At 44.9% G+C, this 22,942-nt stretch overlaps 1 protein-coding gene across 8 annotated transcripts in view; it reads right to left on the reverse strand.

Annotated features, from left to right (window-relative positions):
- Nucleotides 1-22,942, reverse strand: part of LOC147010287 (inositol polyphosphate-4-phosphatase type I A-like) — a 109,089-nt gene that overhangs the window by 18,939 nt on the left and 67,208 nt on the right. For 7 of the 8 annotated variants that reach the window (XR_015052393.1, XM_085859573.1, XM_085859572.1 and 4 more), the window contains 3 exons: nucleotides 20,353-20,469; nucleotides 14,618-14,741; nucleotides 4,196-4,344 (listed from right to left, as the gene is read on the reverse strand). Coding sequence is in view for 7 of the 8 variants with exons in the window: in XM_085859573.1 (XP_085715699.1) it covers nucleotides 4,196-4,344; nucleotides 14,618-14,741; nucleotides 20,353-20,469 (390 nt within the window). In the remaining variant the exon portion in view is untranslated. The remainder of the gene's footprint in view (nucleotides 1-4,195; nucleotides 4,345-14,617; nucleotides 14,742-20,352; nucleotides 20,470-22,942) is intronic. The other variant, XM_085859571.1, reaches the window with a different exon arrangement.

The raw sequence follows: 22,942 nt of genomic DNA on the forward strand, positions 1-22,942 counted from the left end.
TCAGAGAAAAAGATTTTTGAAGGTTTTTTTTTAACAATACGGCTGCCGAATCACTTGACCGATGATGTCATCAATTTTTTTTTCTGTGGATAATTTTATACCTGGATGACCCTGAAAATTTTTCATACTGACAAGATGTAGCGTTCTACATGTGCAATTATGATGTCATAACGAAGGCAGCTATGATATCATAAAAAACAGTCTTATTTCCCATGAGGAGCGCCAAGTTTCAATTTTTTCCTTGATGCAGTTTCAGAGGTATAGAAGTCCAAAGTTTTTACATTTTTCCAACTTGGCTGTCACACCACGTGACCTATGACATCATAATTATCATTAAAACATTCCACATTAGTAGTTGCACCAATGTTGAAAATTTTGTCTCAATCTGAAGTGGTTGTGGAGAAAAACACGAAAGTTCTGTGTGGACAAACAAACAAACAGACAAATGGACCCAAATGCAATACCCTCTCCTCTGGCGAGGGTAAGACAGACAGACAAATGGACAAACAGACAAATGGACTCAAGTGCAATACCCTCTCCTCTGGCAAGGGTTATTAACTCGCAACTTTCAAGTCGACAACTTATCTCCGGCACCCAATTCTTAATAAAACTTCAGCAGGATCTGAATTGATGTCATAGTCGGTTGTGGACATGTTCAAAGCAGCCTTACCGCATTGAGTAAACACAGGTTAAAGTCCGACCGGCCAGTCACGTTGCAAGTCCCCAGTGGGTGATCTTGGCATCACTGAAGCAAGCAGATGTATCCAAGTCTCCTACTCACCTTTAAGGACCACACTGCAGACCGACAGTGTTGAAGAGTGAGGAGTAGAGAACACAATAGAATTGTGCCTGATGATTTGTATATTGTGCCTGATGAAGCCGGCTGTGAAGCCGGCGAAGGGTTGCCTGAGACCGGGTCTGCTCTCGCTTTTTTGCTTAAATTAGCGGAGTCAATCTAGTTTTTTTTTTTACTTTTGCTTGGAAGCGCCTTCTTCTTCTGAAACAAAAAAACATATATATATATATATATATATATATATATATATATATATATATATATATATATATATATATATATATATATATATATATATATATATATATATATATATATACACATATGCTGTATATACATATAAATACACAAACGTGTATACACACATATAAGGTACTGTAAACAGTACCTTGTTGTGCCTTTGTGTGTACAGCTGTTCTGAAATGAGGTTTTTTACATCCTTATAGGAGGTGACTCATGCTTTCTGCTTCTACTTTGCAGAACCTACACCTGTTGGATTGGCTCTGTCCTTCCATTTTCTGAAAGCCATTTGTGTCGTCTTAGGCATTGAAAAGATTCGTTCTGCATCCCAATTGAGCTGACTTCTTCTTAGCCATTCCAGTGATACTTCTTTGTCTATCCCCAATCTGTCCAACTCTTGTTTTTTTAAAAATATATTTCCCTGCTTTTTTGTCTTTCTCAGAGTTGTCACTGTATATCTGTTGATATTTCGTATTGTAATTTATTATATATTTTTTTGAAATTGTTGGGGCTGTAGTTTGTTGCTGTTTCGGTTTGGTGCGTGACATCTTCTATTGCAACCTGTTTTTGGAAGATTTTTGCAAGGTGAGTGAGAGATACCTTTTCTGGCTTCTTGTGTTCGTGTTTGTGTACAAATTGTATTTGGCAATCTGTTGAACTTTTGAAATACTCTGCTAATCCTACAGTCATCGCTCTGTGCACTTGATTGAGTTCCATCAGGCTGCCACCTCCTTTTCTCGGAAGGTACATTCTCGGGATGCATCCATTTTTGTGGAACATTTTGTGAAGAGTGAGGAGTTTCCTTGTTTTGACATCTAGTTTGTTTATATCCACTTGTGGCCAATTTACTATTCCGCAACTGTATTGGAACACTGGTTCCAATAGTTGGTTTATGGCTTTGATTTTGTTCCTTGGGGAGAGTTATGTTTTCAGGATCAGCTTTGCTCTACGTAGGTGTTGTTTGGTAATAGTTTTGCACATTTTTTGTGACATGTTTGGTTGCTGGCTTCTACTCCGAGGTATTTTTACGAGGCTTCATTGTCTAGCTCTTGCAATGAGGTATTTGTCATTTTTATCTTGTCCATTTTTGTTGGTCTACCTTGCATGAATGTGCACTTGGCACACAATCTCGTCAAATTCCATTTGGATGTTATCAGAGTACCGTTTCACTCATTTCAGTTGTTCTGTCGATTTTTCATTGTTCGGTGCAAATAATTTAAAAGCATCCATGTACAGTGGATGTGCCACCTTCATTGTTTCTTTGGATGTTCTTTTATTGGATATTAGGGTGTATCTTTGTCGTTGCTCATTAATGAGGTTACTTAGTGGATCTAAAAAAAAAGCACAACAGCAGGGGGGAAGGCTGTCTCCTTGGAAGATCCCATGCCGTATCTTCACTCCTGGTATTTCTAATTCTTCCCAGAATGTTGCAGGATTAGTGTTTTCTCAATCAGCTTGATTATTTGATGACTTATGTTGTACATTTGCGTGCACTTTATCATCCATGAATGTGAAATGGTGTCAAAAAATTTTTTATAGTCTATACTGGCTGTGGACAGTTTGGTTCTTCTAGTATTGGCATTGTTTAGTCACAAGTTGTCTGTTGTTCCATAGCACCTTTCTGGCATCCCTTCTGTTCTGCCTCTAGGCCTACTTGTTGTGTTAGGTGGTGGCACATCGTTTCTGTGATGATTCCTGTTAAAAGTTTGTATGTAGACAGGTTATTGGTCGATATTTGTGAGGTAGTTGGGTTTCTTCAGATTTTAGGATGAGGAAGGTGCTGCCTTCTGTGAGCCATTCATCCATTTCCTGATCCCCTTGGATAAGTTACACATGCAGTGCCACGCAATCCCATATTCAGCATGGTCCTCGACCCCACCAAAGCTGGATCCTGCCTTCAACGAGTTTTGATATCGTCCTCCAGGCTGCACAGCCATGCCACATCTCAAATGCATGTCAATCAGTGCAACACCAGGCACTATGTGCACAGCCCTCGGGCTCATCGAAGCTGCCATAGCTGCAAGGGCAAGCCAAATCGCAAACGTATGTCGAATGGCATGACACCAGATGCCACGTGTGCAGTACTCTTTCTTACCAAAGCTGCTGCCCTCATCGCAGTCTTCGCTCCCATCGAAGATGTTATTCGGCGTGGTCTTCAATCCCATTAGTCTCTGACGAGAGGGAGGCGGCAAAGGCGTGCCGCCTCACCCTCTCCCCCATCGTGTGTGTGTGTGTGTGTGTGTGTGTGTGTGTGTGTGTGTGTGTGTGTGTGTGTGTGTGTGTGTGTGTGTGTGTGTGTGTGCGCGCGCACGCACGCACATGTGCACGCACGCTCATGCATATGTGTGTTGCTTGTGTGCAAAGTGCAGCGATTTGGCAAGATGCTCACATGGTTCACTTCAGGATCAAAACTATGCATTACTGTGTGAACTCATTCCCCAAAGGCAGCTCAGGTCCAGCACTTCGACAAACACAGTGTTAATAATTAAAGTACCTTCCATACATGAACAAATTATTACAAGTCTATTTATCGAATAATTATATGTGACAATGTACTACACTGTCAGCTCTTGAGGAACCAAGCAGTAGTTAAAAAGATGGTCAACTTGGGGAAAGGGAGGAAGGCTCCCTTCTCAGGTTAAGAAAAATCACTGAGCTCCTCTCCCATTCCCAACCTGTAGGGAATTATAAGAGGGATATGATCGGTTTTCCCAGAGTAGAAATCTTGGAGGTTACCAAGGCCCCCCAGCACTGGTGGTTGGATAAAGTAGACAATGATTGTGCCTCTGTAGCACACCTTTAATAGCACCTTTACAAAATTAAAATCAAAACGAGTTTCACTGAAACAGCCTTTTGTTTTACACAATAAATTTGTTTTTTTTCACACAAATTTCTCACTGCTCTGAGCACATCCTACAGTCTTTACCCAGTATGCATAGCATTATAATCAGGCACTGTAAACCACTGTATCCGTTTTACTCTCATCAAATTTCACGATGTGCAATAGCCTCAAGTCTTTCAATTGAGCACCTATTAATTTCACAACCATGGCCACGATTGACGATGACAGTTTCCTGGGAATGCGTCCATGTGCTATCATGAACAAGGTTCGATAAGCAAACAAGACGAGAATGACGCTGTATAAAGAGTGAAACTCACAGTTTGAGAGAACACGACATCACGGCGGAGTTGAAGATTCAGACACCTCCGTAATGTCTGTGATGGCTCTTGCAACAAGCTGAAACCGAGACAGTCCGCTGTACTCATCACCACGTCTGCAGTCTTTTGCATCATCCTGCAGATAGAATCTGCACAAGGAACGTGAAACAGTAATTTAACACGCGGTGTCGAGGCCAATGATGGAAAAAGATGTGGAACATGTGAACAACAGCAACGTGTACAAATGCCTGTCATGCCAGGTTAAGAGAGCTTTGCAGGTAAAAATGGCGATTTAGTTGTGAAGTCACAGGAGATTGTCATGGATAAAGGCATGCAGCCAGTTCTCCATATCTTGCTTCACCAGCGAGCCAAATCGCCTCTTTCTTACCAAAGAAATGGCGTCATGCCAAATCGATTTTCCCAGGAAAATCGCGAGCCAAAAGGAGAGAGGAAGAAAAGGGAGAGAGGGGAGGGAGAGCAAGGGGGAAGTGAGGAGGGAGAGGGGTGGGGGAGCTAGGAGGGTAAGGAAGGGGGAGCTCTAAAGGGGGAAGAGCAAGGAAGGGGGGTTTTGGCGATAGCAACACCTCACCAAATATAAACAGCGGGAGGAGGAGGGGGTGTGGGAGTGAGGAGGCTGAGAGAGTGTGAAAGGTGGTTGAAAAGCGGGGAGAGGGAGGGGTTTAGGAGGAGGTATGCATGAGGGGAGGGTGCTCACCTTGCGTTTGGTAAGGGGGCTCGTGGAGAAAGGGGGGGGGGGTTGTACAGGATTGAACAAAATGGGGTACATAAAAATAGCACATTAATACAGCATGTGGAAACCACCAGAAGATTGGGGGTGGAGAGATGAGGGGTAAGCATGGCGGGTGGTGGAGGGAAGGCAGCATGATGGGAAGGGAAGGCAGCATGAAGGCATTGAAAAGTAAGGCAGCATGAGAGGAAGAGAATGCAGTGTGAAGGGAAGGGAAGGCAGCATGAGGGGAGGGAAGGTGGTGTGAGGGGAAGGGAAGGTGGTGTGAGGGGAATGGAAGTTAGCTTGAGGAGGGAAGGCGGTGTGAGGGGAAGGGGATGAAAGGCAGCGTGACGAGGAAGGGAAGGTGGCCTGAGGAGCCATGAAGGGAAGGCAGTGTGAGGGGAAGGAGAAGGAAGGGTGATATAATGCACCCAAACAGCAACATTTTCTTTTTAACTGTGAGGTTCTAGATAAAACCTGACAGGAGCATTTAAAACCCATGCTATCTACCTGGCAAAGGCCTGCCTATATGCATGCATGCTCGAACATGCAGCGACCTTTGCACCCCTCAGGTCGGCGCACTCCAAATCTGATTCGTATATGCTACCCCATGAGGAAGCTGTTTTAAATTCAAAACTAAACCATCAGTCCTCAACAGTTCCCTTAACAGAAGGGGAGGGGTGGCGAAGAAGGGAGAGGATGTGGGAGAGATAGGGAGAGAGAGGGAGGGGAGAGGAAATGGGGGTGGGGAGAGGGGAGGGTCAGAGAGAAAGAAAGAGGGAGAGGAGTCAGAGAAAGGGAGAGGGTGGGAAGAGAGAGAGGGGTGGGAAAGGGTTGAGAGGTAGATGGGTAAGAGAGGGAGAGGGGAGAGAGAAGGGAGGTGGGAGAGAGAGGGGAGGGGGGAGAGGGGACGAGAGGGGTTGAGGCGGGGGGGGATGTGGAGATTCCGGCAGATGCATCGCACAGTTTAACAAACATCTGAGAGATGGCACATACATTGATAAATCACCCTGCCTATGAAACAGCAGGATGACAGTTCAGAGCTGGGTTGGGATTCAAACCCAGGCTAGACAGCTTAGAGCGAGCGTGCGTACCTCTCAGCTATCCTGCCATGATGTGGAGATTCATTACTTTATAACAACTGAAAAGATTTTTTACTTATTGCAATGACCTAATTTATTTTGCCTTCCTAACTGCAGTATCGAACCACGGTATCGCCATCAAAGCTTGGAGAGTGCATGCCAAGTGGCTTAACCAAGCAATCCGATGAAACGGTTGAAGAAACTTTTAAAATAGAAACGTTTAATTATTTATATGTCTGTATCTATGCCGAAGTTACAGGTCGTATAATTAAAGAAGATCGTCCCAAAATGGGAAACGTGGTGTAAAATAAAATTGCACATTTTCAGTGAGCCAGCTACCGCCCGATGCTCCGCAAAGCAATGCAGGGCCAATGCAGGAAAGTGGCGCCTGAACTTTGTTCAAGTCAATCGAAATACAGGATTCAGTGACTGCTAATATTGTAGAGCACTTGCCAAGACAGCTTGGCAAGCAATTAACGATCGTCGATCCGTCATATTAAACACCTCCCGGAGACACCCAAAATGTCAAACTCCGTCCAAATTGGTAAAATGAACACTTTGTTAGCAGTTGGAACTGCTGCTAAGTTCCATTCTGGACCTTAAGTTTTCTAATTCTGCTTGGTAAAAGAGATTATATAGGTTATGGCATGTGTGGAAATGAATGAAAGACACGAACGCTCATGTCTTCAGACGTTTATATGCATTACAATGTAACCAGCGATTTCTAAGTATGATGATCAGGCATTCGATAATATGAATGAGGAAAGTGAAAAAATAAACTTTTTCGTTGAGAAATCATTGTGGCCTGTTCCAAATAACGGCATTGTTGAGCAAGCCAAAAAAAGGGGAAACAAGTAGAGGTACATTCAAAGTACCAAATAAATAAATATGCCAAATAAATAAATAGCAAATCCTCCAACACGCGACATTGCCAGGGTGCCTTCGGCACCTGGTGATGCTGCCGTGCAGTACATGGAGATGGAATTGAGAGGGAGCGGTGTACTTCTCAGGTGAATGTGTATAAATGGTACTTACACTCTTGTGCAAATTAATTGACTCAAACATTTAAAACAATGAAAATGAGAATTTTAATCAAAATGATCACAAAGGGCGGAGGAGCTCCTTGTGAGCCAACGGCCATCCATATCTAGTGCCCAACTGTGTCTGCGGACGTCCTCCTGCAGTTGGGTTACTTCTTATTAGGAGGTTGGTGGCAGAATTTGCACTCCAGCCACCGTAAAACGCTTCATTCCGCAAAACGCAAAAACGCAAAAAAATCTGAAAACCCACTCTGTGGGAGTACCTCCTGTGCAGCTTCCCTTCGCAGGGCAGCTCACCGGATGATGGGATTGGGGCAAAGCCTTCGGGACCCCCAATCTTTGATAGGAGGGAAACCACGGGGTAACATCCCTGGGTCAGATTGCGGGAGAGTGTGTCGGAGTGGTGCTGAGGTGTCGTCCACCAGACAGCGGTCTCCTTGGGTTAACCTGAGGCGGTCCCTTCGGGTGGGTGCCTGGAATGTCCTATCCCTAAGAGAGGATGATCACCTGTCTCTGTTATCATCTGAGCTCAAGCGTTTGGACATCGGGATTGCAGCTCTCTCTGGAGGTTCGGAGACCGGATTGCGGCGAGATAATGGTGGGTGGTTACACCTACTATTGGTCTGGTCGCTCTGATGGTTACCATACCCAAGGAGTTGCTGTAGCTGTGTCCAATAAGCTGACCCCAATGATAATTGAGGTAACACCGGTCAACGAGCGTATTATGAGATTAAGGATTCGTCACTCCTTAGGTGTCATTTCCCTGGTCTCTATTTATGCTCCGACTGAGGCGAGTGATCTTACCGTGAAGGACACATTCTACGCCACACTCGAGTCTGTGGTTGATCAGTGCCCCAGACGAGATACACTTCTAGTCTTGGGGGATTTCAATGCATCGACTGGAACTGATAGGGATGGTTATGAGGTGTGTGTTGGTCCCCATGGGTCAGGAACTATGAACCAGAATAGCACTAAGTTCCTTGACTTTGCAAGAAGTCATGGACTTAGGGTGGCTGGTTCATGGTTTCAGCGCCCGCAAGCTCATCGCTGGACTTGGTATTCCAACGCTGGCGGTGTGGCAAAGGAGATTGACCATGTCCTCATTGACGGTCGTTGGAGGATGATCCAGAACTGCAGGGTCTACCGGAGTGCTCAGTTCCTCAATACTGACCACAGGCTTGTTGTAGCAACTCTAAAGCTGCACCTTAAATCCTGGAGAATGGTACCATCCCAGCCTAGGCTGGATGTTGCCAAGCTCAGGGATGAGAGAGTAGCTGAGGAGTTTGCGAACAGGCTGAGTGGACACTTGGGGGGTCTGGGTGCTTTGGGGGGTCCTGAAGAGTTGTGGAGCACCTTCAAGACCACCGTCCTTGATGTTGCCGGTGGATGCCTTGGAGTTCACCGCAGGGCAAAGAAGAATTTTGTCTCTCAAGGGACACTGGATACCATTGACCAGAGTCGCAGGGCCAGGCTGAAGGGCAGAGCTGAGCTGTTCAGGGAGCTGAGGCGTAAAACTGTACGTGCACTGAGGGTGGACAAGGAGGCCTATGTGCGAGGAATCTGTGAGGGGGTAGAGCATCACCTGTGGACAGGTGATTCTCGTCCCGCTTACAGGGGAATTTGCGCATTACGTTCATCCCAGCCCATCCCTCGGAGCACTGCAGTTCGAGCAGAGAGTGGTAGGCTCTTGACAGAGGAGTCTGAAGTGAAGGCCCGCTGGGCCGGTTACTTTGAGCGGTTGTACCAGGCTGATCCCCCAGCTGTCGAGTTGGACGTCAAGGGTGTTACAATCCCTGTTGCTGACCCTCGAATCAACTGTGGTCCACCATCGCTTGTGGAAACACGGGCTGCGGTGAACCAGTTGAAACGGGGCAAAGCTCCAGGGATCTGTGGCATCCATGCCGAACTTCTCAAAGCTGGTGGAAATGTTGCACTCGTGTCGTTGCATGCAGTTTTGTGCTCTGCCTGGAACACAGGCATCATCCCAACTGACTGGAAGAGGGGCCTTGTTGTCCCTCTCTGGAAAGGGAAGGGTGATCGCCAAGACTGCAACAACTACCGAGGGGTGACGCTGCTCTCAGTGCCGGGCAAGGTCTTTGCTCGGATAATTCTTGATAGGGTTCGCCACCATCTGCTTGAGCACCAGCGTCCAGAGCAGTCAGGCTTTACACCAAAGAGGTCAACGATTGACCGTATCCTTGCACTTCGTGTCCTCACCGAACGCAGACGAGAGTTTCGGCAGGGGCTGCTTGCAGCCTATGTTGATCTCTGTAAAGCGTTCGATTCAGTGAATCGGGATGTCCTCTGGAGGATTCTTGGTCTTCGTGGGGTGCCACCGAAACTAATCGATCTGATGTCTGAACTCTACTCTGGTACTGAGAGTGCTGTGAAGTGTGGTGGTACCGCCTCTGACTTATTTCCAGTTGTTACTGGAGTTCGTCAGGGATGTGTACTTGCCCCCACACTTTTCAGCACTTGTATGGACTGGATTTTTGGGAGGATGTCGGAGAGATCAAGTTGCGGTGCATCGTTTGGCAATGTCAAGATCTCGGACCTTGATTTTGCAGATGATGCAGTCATCTTTGCGGAGACTTTAGACATCCTCTTGGGGGCCCTCGAGGTGCTGAATGAGGAGTCGGAGCCGTTGGGATTACGGATTTCTTGGGTCAAAACAAAGATCCAGGCTTTCGGTGACATCTTGGATGCTGCTGTCCTGTCTGTGTCTGTTTGTGGTGAGGATGTTGAGGTCGTGGATAGATTCACTTACCTTGGCAGTGATATTCATGTCTCCGCAGGTTGTGAGCCGGAGGTCAATAGACGTCTGGGTCGGGCCTGGGGAGTCATGGATTCACTGGATCATGGGGTGTGGCGCTGCCGGTACCTGTGCGGGAGGACGAAAGTCCGAGTCTTCAGGTCCTTGGTACTTCCAGTCTTGCTCTATGGGTGCGAGACTTGGACTTTGACCAAGGATCTGAGACGGAGACTTAATTCCTTTGGTACCAGGTCTCTTCGGAGAATCCTTGGCTATCGCTGGTCGGATTTTGTGTCCAACGAGCGGTTGCTGAGAGAGACTCGGATGAGATTTGTTACCTGCATAGTCCGTGAGCGTCAGCTGCGGCTGTATGGACATGTGGCTCGTTTTCCTGACGCTGATCCTGCTCACCAGATTCTCTCAGCGAGCGAGTCTCATGAGTGGAGGAGGCCAGTGGGCCGACCACGTGCCTCATGGTTGCAGCAGGTTGACCATCATCTCAAGGAGATGGGGATGGGCCTGGCATCTGCCTGGGGGATGGCCAGACGGAGGCCCCTGGAGTACCGGCGGAAAGTGGACGCAGCGACGCGCTGTTCTGGCACATGCTCCCATACCTGACCCTGATCATCTATTCGTATAATCTCGTCAACTTTTGTCACATTTCAAGAGGAAGTATGTCCGCCTTTATTGTTTCTCACCTTTTGAACTCACTTTGACATAGAATCTATCAAGTTTTCACAGTTTTCCCTGATCTGTTCGTAATGGTACCAGAGCTGCATTTTGGCCTCTATTGGCTTATTAGCTTAGCCTGGATGGTTTTCGTGATGCAGTCCATCTTGCGCAGGCGATATTTAATGATGGACCACAGATTTTCAATCGGATTCAAATCCGGAGAGTTTCCTGGCCAGTGCAACACCTTTATGTTGTTTCTTTTGAAGAAATTAATCACCACCTTTGACGTATGGCAATGAGCAAGATCCTGCTGGAACACCCCTGAACCATCTGGAAACGCCTTCTGCATGTCTGGTATCGCTTTTTCTTCTATCACTACAATGTAATGGGCAGAATTCATCATCCCATGGATGGGACGAAGACATCCCACGCCAGCATAACTGAAACAACCCCAGAACATTTTCTTTTCAGAGTGTTTTACGCATTGGTCGATGTGACATTCACGGACATTCTCACCTGGGGAACGGCGAACATGTTGACTCCTGTGTCCTTGAACGAAAAAGTGGCTCTCATCAGAAAACAACACTTTCTGCCAATCCTCCTTCGTCCAGTTCTGATACTTCTTAACCCATAGCAAACTTTTACCCATCATTTTCTTCGTCAGTAGTTGTTTCTTGACTGCTCTTCAGCCCATCCGACCCACATTCGGGAGCCTTCTTCGAACAGTGCTGGAACTCACAACGACTCCTGATCTGGCTAGATCTTTTTGCAGATCATCGCTGGTCTTTCGAGGATCAAGTTTGCTTTGACAAATCAAAAACAAATCGTTTCTCGGTGTCGTTTTAAGTTCTCTTCCACACTTTCCTTTATGCTTTGGTGACAGAGATCCAGTTGTGACACCTTGGTTGATAATTATAATCCGTGAGACGGAGCGCTGACTGACACCTACAATCATTGCGATCTCTCTGTGACTTCTCAGAGCGCTCGAATAGCGTAAAAATCTTCGTCCGTTTCCGAGGAGTGATATCCATCATCTCTCACGAGCGGTGTGTTGAATGCCGAGTGAAACAATGGGGCTGACGTAAGGATCCCTAATGCATCATCCACCCAGGAGTATTGCATCACCCACCAAAAGTTTGCGCATGTGCAGTACAGCTACTGTAGATCCAAACTCCTCCTGAAAAGCTCTAACAAACGCCAATGACCTAAAGATAATACTAAACATGAATTTCTTTGTAAAAACGGATATATTATGGAGGGATAATACAAAATATTTGAAAAACGTGAAAAACGTTAGTGAGTCAATTAATTTGCACAAGGGTGTAGTTTGTGTGTATAAATGTACTTTCAAGGTAAATTTGAACAAATGATACGAACTCGCCTTGCAGCAAATGGAGACGGAATTGATTGATTTCTTAATCAATTGGCTAATGGCGTACCTAAACCACCACTGTTTTATCCAAATCTGTAACTTTTTGAAAACTAAGTAATTCATTGAAAAAATCAATAATTAATCGATTAATTGATTAATCAATAAATCAAAAATAAACATTCGATTAGTACAACAAAATTTTAAACATGCAATTCATTAAAATAGACATCATCAAAGCTTTTCAACTTGCACTCCTCAGGATAAATCCACAAGCAGATGAAGAAGAAGCACCAACCTCACGTTTATAAAGTTACAATGTAATGTCCTCAATGTTGATTGGTTGAGAGAAAGAAAGGACGGGATTACCTTATTGGTGGAACCATAGAACATCATGAATAATGAGTAGGCGGAGATGAATCACCAAAGTACTGGGGTTAGCTGAGTGCTCGTGGTGGGGGTATTTTTCATGATGACTCAACGTTGAATGGTACAGTTGTCACACAGTCAAGCCATCATAATCAAAATAGATATAAAGTTCGGACAAATTATTGGAACATTTTCGTTTTTGTAGACATTTTTTTTTACTTTTTGGAAAAAAATCTTCTTTGTAGACAGAAATAATTTGTCAACCTGACCATGAAACAGGTCAGTACAGCTTTACATCGTACCTTCAGCAAGTCACAGATCTGATCTGGCCTGACCTGACAATCTCCTTGTTGCCTTCTTCTTTTGTCCATACAGGTGGAGCAACCCTGCATCTGGCTGCCTCCCTCTATCCTTGATCTTCTCTATCCTCTTCCAAACCACCTGTTTTTTTTCACCAACTGCCTTCGCTTCTTCCTCTGTCCACCATACCTGGTTTCTATCCCTAGACGATGCACCCTTTCCTGATGTCCTTCCACACAAAATGTCTGCAATTCACCTAAATGCCTCTTGGTTATTCTTACACTCCTCTTCCAAACCTTCCACTTCTTGGCTAAGTTGCTCATACCTAGCCCTCAACATCTCCTTGTACTCTGAGGATGTTTCCCCTTCACTTCCTCCATCTAATAATCTTCCGTGCCCTGATCTTTACACCTCCCTCCTTTTCTTTATCTGAACAACAAACACCACGGACTTGCACTGGGTGGTAACATGCTCTCCCACCACTGCCTTACAATCCTGAATCCTCCACAACTGTCACTTCCTGACCACCACAAAATCCAGTTCTGTTCTATGCTGTCCACTCCTATTGGTAATCTTGTGGTTTTCCCACTTTTGAAAGAATGAACCAGCTCTAGCCATTCTATTCCTCGCCACTTCCTCCACCAGCTCTTGATCATCTTCATTCCTCGTTCCCCAACCAAAGTTACCAACAAACTACTATTCACCCAACCTCACTACTCTGACATGCACGTCAAAGTCCCCTGCAATGCACATGCAGCATCACCTCCAGCTCAAACATTCCCATCATCCTCTTTAGTGCGCCCCTGAATTCCTGCTTCTTCGCCCCAGTCCTTCCCATTTGTGGCCCATATACCGACATAACACACATCATTTTCCGCTATATCACCACCCATTCCATAACTATCTCGCCTAGCAGAGCCAGTACCGTCTTGATCTGTTTGGGATGCTCTGGTCATCACTCAGCAGCACTGCCCGGGCTGATCTGCTGGATCCATTACCCCAGCTTGTTATCATAATCCTGTGTGCGCATGCACGCACAACACCCTTTCTCCACTCACTCTCACCACCCTCCCACCTGCTCGCTCCTCTCCCTCCACATCCAACTCTTTTCCCCCAACCTCGAGGCACTCATCACGACATCCACCCCACTCACTCCCTCTTCTCTTCCTCCCCCCCACCCAATCACTTGCTACCTTTTCTCTTCCTCTCCCACCCCTTCCTTTTGGTCTGTTCTCCTTAATGCATTGAAGTCATACCTATTCAGTTTACAAGAAGTTCCATAAATGCTTTAAAAATGTATTTTAAAAAACATCACTCAGTTCTTACACAAAAATCACTCAGTTCAAAAGACACTCAGTTTGACATTCAGCAAACTTGCGCAAATACGTTCCTCAACTCCCACACTGGGACCTCCTCGACTCCAATGCTCAGACCTCTTGTTAGTTGACTGGGTTCCTCAAGGAGAAATGAGGGATCCACTCTGGTACGTGCCGACGGGGCGAGGACCACGTGGAGAAACGAGGGATCAGCTCCAGTATGTTCTGATGGCGTGAGGACCATGTGGAGAAACAAGCACGTCATACCTTAATTTCCTCCTCAGATCTTGGCGCAGGCTTCCTGATGGGCTTCTCGCTGAGACCCAGTCTTTCCAATCAGTCCCGTTAGATTTGGGAAAAGGAAAATGTTTCCAAATGATGGCATCACTGATACTCCAAAGAAAGCTGGATGGTTGGCTCAAAGGCCACTCTTATCGGTGGGAAGGTCAAGGAGCCAGGTATTTAGGCCACATGCCGCACCGATGAAAGCAACACAATTCTTCATGATCAGAAAATGGCTTCTTCTCCGACGGCGTTATATGAATGATATAATGGGTCACTTGATAGTGGAAGATACTGCTTTCTAGTCAATGAAAAACCTAAGGAACAGCTCAACGGTTCACGACTCCTCACCATTTACAAAGCAATTTACTCCCTACATCCTGAGAAATACTGTGAAAGTCATAAAGAGAAACACTGGTAATAATCAACAAGTATTTCAAGCAAAACATACAAAAGTTCATTGACATTGTGGAGATAAAGATAAGCAGAGAAAATACAATGTGGTCTAACCTGCACACTTTTCCATTGATCTCTCATTACTTTGGCTCATTCCTTCTGTTTTTCCAAGGAGATAGGAGTCAATCCGTTTCACCAAGATGGTTAAGCTCTGGTCTACAGGAAGGGTGAGCTCTTGCTGTACAGAGAGTGTGGGGAAAGTGGAAGTTCTAAACAAAGCAATAATACAAGATGTCACAAAATAACGTCACCATGATCACATCAAATTCGCATCATATTTATGCTTACATTTTTGGAACACCCTGTATGCGTCAACACAGAAAAATTCATCTCTACTAATAAACATCTTCGAATTTCGAAGTTTCGAAGCAAAATATATTTGATAACACCCGATTTCTGAGCCATTTGCATGTATTTACGTTTTTTCTAAATTACAGAACCAAATATTTTTTTCACCTATCACATGATGATTGGCAAGGTGGTGTTTGTCTCCGAACATGTCTGGGTGGGGTTTGTCTCCGAACGTGTCTGGGTGGTGTTGATGTCTGGATGGGAGTTTGTCTGCAGATATGTCTGTGTGGTGTTTCTTTCCAAGATGGCGTTTGTCTCCGGACTGTGTTTATCTCCAGACATGTCTGGGCAGTGTTGGTTTCTGGGCGGTATTTATAGTACAAGTGGTACAAAATGGATTTCAGACATTATTTTGTTTCCATCTTCAGTTATTCTCTGCAGAATCATTTTGATGAGATGGTATGAACCATAATTAACGCTCCACCGCACACCTGCCTTCCCTTCTCCAACCCCTCATCGCTCCCACACCCCTCCACACTCCCCCTCCTCTCTTTCCCCCTCCACCTCATTATTCTCCTCTCTCTCTCTCTCTCTCTCTCTCTCTCTCTCTCTCTCTCTCTCTCTCTCTCTCTCTCTCTCTCTCTCTCTCTCTCTCTCTCTCTCTCTCTCTCTCTCTCTCTCTCTCTCTCTCTCTCTCTCTCTCTCTCTCTCTCTCTCTCTCTCTCTCCTCCACCCACCCCTCTCTCCCCCCACTTCCTCTCCCCTCCCACTATTCCAGTCAGCGAAGCGATGGGTGGTATTTGATAGTTTTAAATAAAAGCTACACAAATGCATTCTCAGAAGAAAAGGTCAAAAGGTAATACAAGGATCAGCAAGTATATGGCCTGTTGGAATTTAAATTTTAAAAATTAAAACAAACGAATAACAAAGAATTTGGTTCCATGCCCAGGTTCCTTTTCGACACCAAATTTCTGCTTTGAGAAGGTCTTCAAAAGTTAAGGCCGCCTATCGCAGAATTTTGTTTCACAGTTTTTCTTTTGTTAATGTAATGCATGTAAATGTGTCGTCAAGTCTCTTCACATGTACTGCTGTGCTGGGTTTGTTTTTCTTTGTCAGTGTCGTGTGCCTCTGTTGGCCTCATTCAGATCTGTGAATGTTTCCTTCCCTTCCTCTTTTCTTGTTCATTCATTTCCATGCTTATTGCCCCACTGGCTCAATATCCGTGTGTTGGCTGCTTCTTCTCTTTATCACTTTGCACTTCCATGAGCCTTAATTTTTACAGAAAAATTGTTGCAAAAATACAAGATGTATGTTCATTTGCCTTTGATGTCTAGTCAGACAACACTCCAAACATCCAATGGTCCAAGATATTCCAGTTTTGTATTTTTGATTAATTTTCTGAAATTTGTAGGATTTGTTTTTCACTTGGAAGTTGTGGGTTACGATGCGTAAATGAAGGTTGAAAAAGTCTGATTTAATGTAATTTAATTCCTGGCGAAAAGACAACAAAAGGTGAAAATTTTGAAAGGGGGTGTAGACTTTCTATGAGCGCTGTGTATATAAATACCTTCAATGCCTTCAGAAAGTATTCACACCCCTTGACTTTTTCACATTTCAATATCTCAAAAAGTTGTGGACGAGTTATTTAGGTGACAACAACAAGTCAATTCGATTTTGGTTCAGATCCAGATCAGGCCTATCAGTGGGATACAAGATATAAACTGTTCAGCCTGGCAGAGGTATGTGCTCTACCGCGTGCTGTTCTAGTACGGTATTCTTCTGTTTTATTGTCGTGTGCCACCAAGTCATACAGCTAGTTTTGTGCTGGAATTAGGAACTTCAAAATAGTCTCTTGTCACATGACAATCAACAAGTTTATATACTGTGTAAATTTGTTCAACATGTACTCATGCAATTGTACTCTGTGTGACATATACAAGGGGCCTCCATGAGCCAGATACGAATAGACAAGTTAAAACTGCTCTAGCGGCTGAAACCCGAATCCTATCCAGGTTCCTCCTGATGACGCCTCTTTCCTCTTTACTACTTCAGGTTCCTTCTTGGTCTTCCATTTCATTACATGCATGAGCAGGACTTTCTCAAGGTTTAATAACTTCTGTGTTTGGAATTAACTCTTTTACGACGTTATGCCTCCTTAGCTTTGCACAATATTCAATCATCACTGTGGTTACTCAAACTGGAACACGTGGGTTTTTTGGCTCCTTTCAAGATTTTGATCAGAAAAATGTTTTAAACAAGACTCTTTGAATTGATATGGGTTTTGAACACTAGATTTTTAATCTTTGGTAAACCTAGGTGGTAAAATGACACTTTTGTGCATGAGAGTCCAAGACCCTACTGTAGAAAGCCATCTCCATCCCAGTTTAAACATCCAACACACAACATTCCAAGCTCTAGTTTCCAGGAGAAAGCTGTGGCCTTCATAACCTGAAGAGAAGCACAAATTTCTGAACAATTTGAGACACAAGGGTGGGGAATGTACAGTACAGCAAAGCAACTAAACAAACCCTTTACTACGAGGAAGTGTTTGAAAAGTAATGCCTCCTATTTTTTTTCTCCAAAACAGGCAGACATATTCGAATGAAAAAAAAAATGCAATCCGGACTTTAGTTCTTCCCGCCACTGAGTGTGAAGTTTCGCGATTCAGACACAAGATGACTCAGTGCTACATCGTGGTGGCCGTATGGCAGCTTAGCTGCCGGGGTAGCTATCATTTCTTGAAGCGCGACTGTGTCGCTGATGCAGTGCCCCTCTATCAGTACACACACTGGAACCGGTACTCATTTCGCCGACCTCGGAAGGATGACAGGCTGAGTCAACCCCCTGGTGTATTAATTCAGTGGCCGACAGGGATTGAACTCAGGACCCTAGGATCCCAAGCCGCCACCCTAACCACTGAGCCAACACCAGGCTAGTGCTACATTAGTCAAGATGGCAGAGGGCAGCACAATGTCATCAGTGCGGTTAAAGCAGCATGCAACTAGACCGGGCACTCATAAAGCGCATACCTTCGCCGCCACTACTTTTTTTGTTCTTGGTATGAGTGTGGGGAACTGGTTTCATATGAATGGTCTTATGACACAAACCACATATCTATAATGTCATGACCCCCCCCGACTTTCGGGGGCTACGGACTAAACAACAATCAACTCACATCGTTTTGGCGAGTCTTCACTCGCAAGCTCGGTGAATACAACGTTTCAACAAGAGAAGGTAATCTCGTTTGATGCTGGTTTCATGCAAATCGAATAAGAATTGACTGAGTTATGCCGAAAACCGCATATTTTTCAAGGGCGTGACCCCCCCCCCCGACATTTTACCCCAACCGGTGACATGTGTTATGACGTCATTGTGTCACAAGATTGGGCATTAAATTCTGAACATTTTGGTGCTGGGTTCATGTAAAGCGGACAAGAATTGACCGCGTTATGACAAAAACCGCATATTTTTCAAGGTCGTGACCCCCCTGACCTTTGACCCCTAACCGGTAACAAGAGTATGGGCGTCATTGTGTCATATTGCATATCACAAGATGAGGCGTTGAATTCTGAACATTTTGGCGTTAGTTGCATGCAAATTGAATAAAAATTGACCGTGTTATTGTAAAAAGACGATTTTGACCTTTTCGTGACCTTGACCTTGACCTTTGACCCGAACGATCCCAAAATCTAATCGAATGCTTCCTGGCTAATAACCAATCATCCCACCAAATTTCATGCAATTCGGTTTAATACTTTTGAGTTATACGAATCACAAGATTACAAATAAATAAATAAATAAACAAATAAACAAATAAATAAATACACGCCGACCAAAACATAACCTTTCGCAGAATGCGAAGGTAACTAGAGGGGGAGCACTCGGAAGAGTGCAAAACCTCCGCCGCCAATACTGCTGGGTCACTTAAGTGAACCTGATATCCTATTCATTGTAGGTCAAAACGGATCAGACTCAACTGAACCACGATTGAATAAACTAAACTAGATCGACGCGCATGTACAAATGCCCAAAAAATAAAATCGAAATTTTTTTGGAAAAAAAGGTGCAAAATTTGTTGTTTTTTTCTCTTACAATTTTTTTATCTTTGGGGTTGGAAATCACTTAAAACATGTAGAAATGCAAAAACAAAACTTCAAATATTTTTTCAAAATGGCCGCCATAGCGGCCATATTGGACTTTGGTCCAAGTCCAAAATCTAATGGCATGATCCTTGGACCATATCTAATCCCCCCACCAAGTTTCGTCGAAATCCATCCAGGAGTTTTTCCGGTAATACTGTTCACAAACAAACAAACAAACAAACAGACAGGGGTGAAAACAGTAACCTCCGTCCATCTTCGATGGCGGAGGTTAATAATTATTGAGTTGATGAACGTGAAGACGCACGTGAAGACGCACGTGAAGACGCACGTGAAAACGCACGTGAAAACGCACGTTAAAACACACCTGAAAACACACCTGAAAAACACGCGGTTCCTGCTCAATATTGTGACTGGAGAAGAGAGTTGGATACACCATTACAATCTTGAGAGGAAGACAGTCAATGTAATAGGGCCCCAAAGGATCACCAGCACCAAAAAAATTGAACACACAAACATCTGCCGGGAAAGTCATGCTGACGATTTTTGGGAAGTGAAGGGGATAGTCTGATTGGAATTCATGCAAAAGAGTACCACCATTAACTCTGAGTGCTGCAATGAAACTCCACAGAAACTGAAGGCACAGATTCAGAGGGTTCATCCTGACATGCAGATGGTTCTCCTCCAGCATGACGGTGCATGATCTCACACGAGTGCACGGATTCGGAGGGTTCATCCTGATGTGTAGATGGTTCTCCAGCATGATGGTGCACGACCTCACAAGATTGCACAGATTCGGAGGGTTAGTCCTGATGTGCACATGGTTCTCCAGCATGACGGTGCACGACCTCACACGAGTGCATGGATTTGAAGGGTTCGTCCTGACATGCAGATGGTTCTCCTCCAGCATGACGATGTACAACCTCGCACGAGTGCATGGATGACTAAAGCAATTTCTCACCTCTGTTTCACCACCTTACAGCTCCTGCCACATTTCCCCAACTTGGCTCTATCAGATTTTCATCTCTTCACCAACCTTAAGGAACACCTTAGTGGAGAACATTTTTCTTCTCACAATGATGTCAAGGCTGCTGTGATGCACCGGTTAAATCATCAGGACCCACAGGTCTCTTGTGACGGCACCACAAAACGACTCGAACATTGGTAGAAATCTGTGTACTGGAGTCGTGATAATGTTGAGAAATAAATATCCATCCAGATCGAATAAAGATTGATGATGGTATATTCGGTGCACAGTGTTTCATTCGAATATCTTTACCTGTTTTGGAGAAAAAGAATAGGAAGAATGACTTTTCAGAAAGCCCTCATACTTACAAGCACATGCTTGCCCAAGGTGATTCAACAACAAACACGGTAATAATACTACATGATAGTTACCAAAGTCTGAGAGGTTAAGTGTTTCTCCAAAGAGCTGGTCGTTCGCTGGGCCTCGTACAACTCTGGTACGACTTCTTCCTTTGCAACGTTGTCACACAAGGTCAACAACTGGCGCAGCTGTTGGACACAGGTCATCACTTAATATCACAAGGCACAGATGAGTCTCCTCATTTATAGTCTCATAACAAGGTAATTTAATGACAGAGGTCATTCGGCTCACCATACCTGCGCTACACCTTGCTCAGCTTGACACCATGGAAACCAAGGCCTTAAACATTATTGGAATCACCTATGATGAAACGGATTCGATGGGTTGATCACTTTCCTATCTCGGACAGGTTGGTGGTCTCTGTCTTCTTCTGCCTCTTTTCTGGTCTTGCACCCTCTGCTCTTTCTTCCCCCACTCCACTCCCCAGTTTTCTGCAGGGCTCTCACGTACACTATCAACCCCCTTTTGGTGAAACTACTGTCACAGATCAGTTTTACAAATAATTGCATAACTGCATTATTTCAGAGAATTACTATTCAGCAAATGAAAGTTAATTGTTCAGTTCAGCCCAGTGTGTAAAAGACAGTCAGTTAGCTGTGTGCCATCGGATAGGCAGAGTGAAGAGATATCAGAGTTGTTGATAAGAAACAGTAGGTGGAGGGTTATGACTAAGTGGCCTGACAAATCACTTTGTACAAAGCTGTGCTTAGATAAAGGTTTCCGAATGGAAGAACAATGATGTAGACCTCCCACATGAAAGAAAATGGACTGAAGGAAAAAAAGAGTTATTACTGGAAAAATTAACCAGACCAAGTGTAAACTCCTCAGCAAGAGACAATGGTATGCACACACCTCGACAGCAGGCCTCATTTTTCATATGATGCCGAGGCTCGTATAAGAGCGAACACACAGAAAGTATAACAAGGGGAGCAGGAGACAAGACAGGCAGGAGAGGGAAGCACAAGACAATGGGGAACAGAAACATTAGATCTGTGGAAGGGAGAGGGATGGGGAAGGGTACACAGGGACTTTCAGGAAGGAAAACAGGGAATTTGATGGAGGTGGGTTTGGGGTGGATTAACAGGGGTAGAAAATATCATGGTTTTGGAATGGGGAGGATTGGAGATGGTGGTGAACAGCTGTTTTGAAGACCTGGAGGGAAGAGTGGGATTGAAGAGAGTGTGGGAGTTTGTTCCAAAGGCGAAGAAAAGAGGAATGAAAGAGTGAAGGTGAGCAGTCGTTCTTGATTTTGATTGTTTCACCAGAACGGGGTTGCTGGTGGACGTTCAGCGCCCTGCGGAAATATAGGGGGGGACAGATCACAGACTGAGCAGGGGATGGGTGGAGGGCGAGGTCGGAGAGGAGATGGTGGAAGACAGAAAGACCAGCGACCTGCCTGCAGTGAGAGAGTGAGAGACCCAACAACTCGGCCTCATCGTAGGAGATATCAGCAATCCTAAAAGCTATGGTTTCCACAGCGTGAAGCCGAGAAAGCTGAGAGGTGGGAGCACCAGTCCCCGAGGGGGGAGCAGTACTCCATCAGACTGCGGATGAAAGCTTTGCAAGTGAGTGGAAGCTCAGGTGTGTCAAGGATGGACTTTGCATGAAGGAGGATTCCCAGTCGGTGACTGGCTTTGGAGGACAGCTTGCAAATGTGGCTTCCCCCAGGAAATATCATGGTAGATAATGAGGCCCAGAAGCTTGAATGAAAGGACTTCTTCAAGAGGAGTGTTGAGAAAGTAGATTGGGGGGAAGGGGGGGGTTCCCGACAGTCCTTTCGGAGAGACATAGTGAGAGTGTGAGATTTGTCAGGATTGAAAGACATGTTGGACCAGCTTGTGATTTTATCCAGATCTGCAGAGAGTGGAGAGGCTACTGCTTGCCAATCTGAGGGATGACAGATGGTATTGCAGAGGGTGCAGTCATCAGCAAAGAGATAAAGAGGATTTTCCAGAGAGTCAGAGAGATCATTGATGAAAACCAGAAAAAATAACATGGCCGAGAACACTGCCCTGAGAAACTCCAGCCTGGACAGGAAGAGGAGATGAGATAATTCCATTAAGAGCCACACGTTGACTGCGACAGGAAAGGAAGTCTGCAAACCATGAGTGGGCATTGCCTTGGATATCATAAGAAGAGAGTTTGATGAGCAGGGCAGGGTGCCAGACCGTATCGAAAGCTCAGGCTATGTCTAGGGAGATGGCTCTAATCTCATGTCTGGCATTGAGAATCTCCATCTGTTGTTGGAAAGCAGAAGTTGCATGTCCAGGATTGAGTGACCTGGTCTGAATCCATATTGATGATTGGAAATCAAGCCATTGGAGAAGAGGAAGGATTTAATGTCGGAAGCGATGCTGGATTCCATAACCTTGCTGGTGATTGGGAGAAGGTTGATTGGTCTGAATTTGCAGGAATCGGTTTTTGCACCTTTTTTGTGCAGGGCAATAATGTTTGCTGATTTCATGCGGATGGAAGATGAGAAAGAGTAAATGAGAGGGTGAAGAGAACAGAGAGAGGGTGAGCAAGAGCAGGTTTTTTAGGAAAAGAAGGTTGATGTAGTCTGGACCGGTTGCAGAATCTCAGTCGAGGTTTAACAGCAAT

This window comes from Eptatretus burgeri, chromosome 16 (genome assembly GCF_056783735.1).
Source record: "Eptatretus burgeri isolate ZD-2024b chromosome 16, Ebu_testis_v1, whole genome shotgun sequence".
In the NCBI taxonomy this organism is placed as follows: Eukaryota; Metazoa; Chordata; class Myxini; order Myxiniformes; family Myxinidae; genus Eptatretus; species Eptatretus burgeri.